At 59.5% G+C, this 5875-nt stretch overlaps 1 protein-coding gene across 1 annotated transcript; it reads left to right on the forward strand.

The window, feature by feature from the left end:
- Positions 1-47: 47 nt before the first annotated feature.
- LOC110390448 (coiled-coil domain-containing protein 81-like) lies at positions 48-5757 on the forward strand (the record flags this gene model as incomplete). The annotated part of the gene is made up of 10 exons (XM_021381771.1): positions 48-109; positions 267-420; positions 834-1090; positions 1206-1291; positions 1651-1742; positions 2069-2177; positions 2416-2518; positions 2672-2809; positions 3265-3431; positions 4010-5757. Coding segments are annotated over 10 exons (1250 nt in total), but the record flags the coding sequence as incomplete, so codon positions are not given.
- Positions 5758-5875: the final 118 nt, after the last annotated feature.

Here is a 5875-nt window from a genome sequence, read left to right on the forward strand (position 1 = left end):
GGGCAGCGCCAACTCCGAGCGTGATGGGTCCTTCTTTTGCTTTTCAGAAATCTGCAAAGTGTGGGAAGCCACTTCAAAATACATTCGGAGGCAGCTGCTGGAGAAGCGGGTGAGCCTTCCCTCCTGCTCGTGGCCCATCTTGCCCCTTTGCACCCGAGCGGCGGGCAGGCCACGCAGCACCATGCCCAGGGCCAGCAGGCCTCCCAGCACCTTTCCCACCTCCGCCCAGCACTGCCACGGCTCCCTCTTCTTGCTTGTCTTTTCAGGCGGTGGATATTGGAATCGGGAGCTTTGCAGTTGTGCCAACTCGAGCCGCTGCTGGACAGGATGGGGCTCTGGAAGTAGACACACCCGTTTTCCAGCTGAACCAACACGTCCAGACATTTTACAACCTCAAGGATTCTAAGACCAAAATTCCTTGTACGAAGAATTTTGCTCCGCTTTGCCTTGCTTTGCTTTGCTCTGCTGCACGGCCCCAGCATTTTGCTCCGTGCTGCAATCCCAGTGACATGGCAAGAGCAAAGTCTCTTGCAACCTGGAGAGTGCTGGGGGAGGGTGCAGACGGAGCATCCCAGCAGCCTGCCCCTCCCCTGGGCACCAGCCCCATCTCCCCAGCTCTCCCCAGCCTCTAGCTGGATGCTGGGAGCTGGTGGCAAAGCTTCCCTGCCCTTTCCGCTGCCCATCTGCTCTGCTCTGGAGATGTGGCCAAAGCGGACAAGGGCCACACCCTGCAGAGTGCTGCACGAGGGCCACAAGGGTGCTGACGACCCTTGCTCTGTGAGTCTGCCGAGCTGTGCGGGGAGTGACGTGGTTGGCCTGTGTTCCTTTTGCAGCCGAGATATTCGAACATCCGCTGAACTTCGAGGAGATTGCTCAAACCATCTACTTCCGCCCGCCAATCGTAGAGCAGTGCATCCATGAGACCCTGCTCTTCTTTGCCGAGGCCCTCCGAGGAAAGAAGGAAGTGGACTTCTTGTTCAGGAGGCTTGGCATTCTTTCTCTGAGAGGGCGACAGGTCACCATGAACTTCTTTGACGACTGCGCCCTGGAGCTGGATGCGACGGGCAACATGCTGCCAGCTCTTCTCGGGGTGAGCGTGCACGTGTCCGGGGCTCCCCGCGGCGCTCTCAAACGAGGCTTGCCACCTTTGGGAGCAGCAGACACGCGTGCGTGGCCTCTGCTCACTTGTGTCTGTCCCGACACAGGACTCCGAGATGATGAACATGATTGCCTTTCGAGGCAAAAGCAAATTCACTCGACGCAGCGTGGACGGCTGCATCGTGCTGCCAAGGTGAGCGCACAACCACTCCTGCAGCAGCCGGCCGGCCGAGGGAGCAGCTGCTCAGCTCACGCTTTGGGGCAGCTTCTTGCCAGGGCCTCTCTCCTGGCGAGGTCGATAGGCAAGAGCAGCCCTTTTCTGGGAGAGCTCCCATTCGGCCCATCGCTCGGTCCACCCAGACAGGGCTGGCACGAAGGCGACAGAAGCTCGGGGCCAGAAGGTGCTGGAGGCAGGAGGGCCCCTCAGCACCCACAGACAGTCCTCCAGGGGCTCAGCACAGGCTCCCAAAGAGCCCTGCCAGCAGGTTCCCTGGGTCAGGCACCGAGGGAGCATGGTGCCCTTTTTGCCACGTGGTGTCTTCTTGTTTCCAGGCTTCAAGTTGAGGGCTCAAAGACTTGCCAAGAAACGACATCCGTCAAGCCCCAGAGAGAGCTGCAGCCGTGGGTCGGGGGTGCCCGAAGAGGTACGTGAATGTGTCTGAATTGGACGAGGAAACCTCTTCTCTGCTGCGGAAGTCACCCCTGGCCACTGAGCCCTGGGTTTCCCGAGCACCTCCCTATGTGTCCCTGCTGCCGGGAGAGGGGTGAGAGAGAGCGGGACGGGCTCAGGAGGAATGCAGATGTGGGCTGAGTGCAGTGCCCAGCTGGGCCAAAGAGCCCCTGAAATGGTGGCTCCGCTCCCAGGGTGGCAGTGAGCGTGGGTGAGCACGGCCAAGCAGCTCTGCCGCTGCTGCTCCTCTGCACGGTCACAAAGATGATGTGGTGGTGGTCTCTTGCTTCCCACGCGCAGTGAGTGTGTACGATCCGGTGATGCTGGCTCGGCGCAGGGTATCTCAAGTGGTGAGGGTAGAGAAGAAGCAGAAAGAGGAGGAGAAGAAAAAGCAAAGAGTCCGATTCAGGTGAGCCTCCAAGAGAAGCGTAGCGGCAGAGGGTGGGGGCACACCGTGCCCTGGCTTGTTGTGCCAGGCAGGTGTTTCCCTCGGCCGTGGTGCCCGTGCCAAAAGGCCCTGGCAATGGCAAGGTGACAACAGCCGCAGTCCCTTGTGCTGCTGGAGCAGAGGTGCGGGCTGCGAGCCCAGCAGTGAGAAACTGCTTCGGCCTGTGCTCCCACCAGCTCAGCCTGCTGTGTCTCTTTAGGTTCCTGCCACAGCTTGAGCAGATGTACATGGAAGAGCTGAAGCAGCCAAAACCTCCAGCTCAGCCGGGGCCCTCCGCCAGTGCCCAGCAGGCCTCCAAAATGGTACGCCAGAGACATTGATCCGGCACCCTTGTATCCCTTCTGGGGCCCCAGAGCGGGACAGGCGTGGCAGCAGCAGCTGCCCTCCCAGGGCTCCCTGCCCAAGCCCCAGGAGACTGACGCTGCCGGCGGTTCTGTTTCCCTGGCCTGCTGCAGGCAGCGCGCTCGGTGCGCGCTCAGATCGAAGAGAGACGGCTCCGCGTGCTGATGGCCTCCAAGCGCAAGGAGGTCAAAGCCGAAATCCAGAGCCAGTGCAGGGAGTGCACACGGCGGCAGAGCGCGGAGAGAAGCCAGGTACAGTGTGCATTGACAGCCCTCAGGGACAGGCCATTCACCCCCGCTCCTCGGGAGGGGAGCAGCTGTCCAGAGCTCCTGGACACGGCAGCGTTGCTGGGGCCACCTGGCCAGGATGTCTGCCCACTGCCCTGCGCGTCGCCATGCAACAGGAGCTGCTGCAAAGAGCACAGGGCAAAGGCAGCAGCCGGCTGGGCACGGGCACGTGGAGACAAAACCAAGCCTGTGTGAGGCACCTGCCTCAGCTGAGGCACTGGGGCCCGCTCACCCGCCCCTGGGCAGAAAAGCTTCAGGGCTTGAGCTTCAGGGAGTCAGAGCTGAAGCCTGGGCAGAGTCTGTGTCGGAGAAGGAGAGCCCGCTGCTCCTCAGTGCCGTTTCCTGCACGACCGCATTCTGAGGGGGCAGCCCCAGCTCCTTGCAGCTGTTCTTTACGGCAGTCTCTCTTGCCTTCGCAGAACCCCTTCCACCGCCTGCTGGAGGTTGAGCCTCGTCCTTCCTACATCCTGAGAAGGGAGTACGACCAGAAGCTGAAGGGGAAGGACAGGTACCAAAGCCCTGCAGGGCAGACAGAGCCACAGGAGCGGCAGGACAATCCGCAGCTCCCAGGAGCAGCACGGGAACGGTAAGCGTGCACCGGCTTCTGCACAGGCCCGGGAGCAGCCTCGGGAGGCCCTGAGCCCCAGATCTGTTGCCCAGGCTTCCCTGGGCTGCGGGGCTGGGCCTTCTCCCCGTCCTCGTGACACAGAAGGAGCTGGGTGTGATGCCACCTCCGGGAGCCTCTCGGCAGCTCCCAGCCGAGGCATGACACTTGTACCAAGGGGAAGGCTGTGAGTCCCCTGGGAGGCCGGGGCCATGTGCGTGGTGCTGTGCATCTGCGTGGGCCGGCACCGGCACCGAGGAAGGAAGAGGCAGCAGCGTCCCAGCCAGCGCACGCTGGGGCCCCTTGTGTGGGTGGGAGCCCCTTGGGCGTCAGCCTTGGAGCTGCTCCGTGCCAGGGCCCGGTGCTGCTCACCTTCCCCCCGGCTGGCGGGCGCTCTTGGTGCTGATGGGCCTGGGCACGAGGGCCCCGGGGTAACACGCAGAGCGGGGTCTGACCTGGGCGGCACGTCCCCAGACTACAGGCCCGAGAGAAGCCCTGCGGCGTTTGCATCCCTCCTTCCCCAGCCCAGAGACGAAGGCCTTTCTTCTTGGTTCCTACAGGAACGGAGAGAAGACGAGGCTCTTGGAGCGCCGTGGGAAGGCCCGGGGCCTGCAAGGCAGCTTCCAGCTGCAGCGGCCGTAGACATCGCGGCCTACACCAAAACGCTGCGGCAGGCACCAGCGACTGCACCCAGGCGCACTCAAGCAGAACCTCCCACGGCTGCACGCTGCCACCTTTGCAGCGGGACAGCTGTCAGCAGCGGGGGCGAGGGGCACCTTTCCAAAACGGAATTGACACCTTCACTCAACTAAAGGGAAATTCACAGCTTCTGTAGTGTTTGCCTTACGCGATCGTTTTGTGCGCGCAAATTGCACTGCTTCAGCAATTACTTCAAGAGTCTTCAGCAAAGTGGCATTTGGCCTAGGGAAGGTCGTTCGTTACTCCTAGGCAAGCCGGACATCTGAAGCCTGAAAGCAGAGCCTCAACATTCCACAAACCGTGGAGACTTACACTGTACCCTGCTAGGGTTGGTCAGGTAGGCCCTCTAACAAGTGGTAACTAGAAACTAGTCAGCAGACGACTTTTTTGTTAAAAAATTCTGGAGCAAACATGGGACCTGCTCTACTCGGCACGCCAACTTTTGGCCGGATAGCACCTGCCAGTGGAACCCCACGACCACCAAAGACCCCTTGCAAGAACCCCACGTTACCACTGTTCATGCAGAGTATTAGATTTTAGTACGTTCAGCAATTCTCGGAGCAGGTGGGCACTTTCCGGAAACTGTATGGATATGCACGCACGCTGAATGTCTGTAATCTGTGTGCTTTAGTTGCTGGGTATGCACGTGAGGTGGAGCAATCCCCCATGCATCCGGGGCCCTTAAGAAAGAACACCTGCTGCTGAATACCACGTAGCTCTCCAGGAGTTTCATTCTGACAGGAGTTTGTCCGGTAACGGACCTGCCAAATACAGACTGTGTTTAAAATACAGTCTGTGTTTAACAGGAGAGGAGGAGCCCTGCAACCTCCAGTGCGGCTCACCGGGCCTGAGAGCCACCTCTCCTGGCGGAGGCAGCTCACGCCAGAGGGCCTCAGGCCCTGCTGCCCGTTCCATTTGCAGAGCTGCCTCGCGTGCCTCCACGTGTCTTCCCTGCGGAATTTAAGTGTTACAGGCAGCCCTGCAAGGCTGCCCTCAGCAGCAAAGCTGGGTCACCTCAGGGGACGGCGCAGAGATAACCTTCACACCCACCCCCACCGCAGCTAGAGGTAGGGAGATATTGGCCTCATTCACCAACACAGCAGAAACGTTGTTTTCCGTGTTTTAAGTCATAACTGAACACGCTCTAAATTCACCATCACCACCAGACTGGGATTTGATATTTATAAGGACGCAAAGTTGGGGTCGGCTGGCAGAAAGTGAAGCGCTCTCCCGCGCACAGACAGCTGCCAGGAGGCACTCAGGTGCCTGTGGTGCACCCAGGAATCTCTCCCCATGAGATGTTCTTGAGAAGACAGCAAAAGAAGAGCTGGGGAGACTCTCCTACTGCTTGGAATCTTCTATCGCTCAAAAAGCTTTTCTCCTCCTTCGGTTTCACTATTTAGTTCACTGGACCACTTTGCATTAACTGTCCTGCAGCTACCAAGGAGGTGGGAAGAACCTTGCAGGGAACCTGGCCAGAAAAGCTGACTCTCCTCCCTACAAATTTCAGGCAGAATGGCTTTGCGAGTACAACCAGAAGGACAACAGGTAGGTCCCTCTGAAAGCAATGCCTCCTATTTGTTGCTGTGGAAACTGCAGCAGGTACAGAGAGCACAGGAACACTATCTGATAGAGAAAATTCTAAGCTACCAAACACCATTTTTCAACACAGTCACCACCATCAGCTATGCATTTTCACCAGCAATGAGCAAGAGCCTGCATGCTGC

Source organism: Numida meleagris, unplaced genomic scaffold, assembly GCF_002078875.1.
Source record: "Numida meleagris isolate 19003 breed g44 Domestic line unplaced genomic scaffold, NumMel1.0 unplaced_Scaffold1093, whole genome shotgun sequence".
Classification (NCBI taxonomy): Eukaryota; Metazoa; Chordata; class Aves; order Galliformes; family Numididae; genus Numida; species Numida meleagris.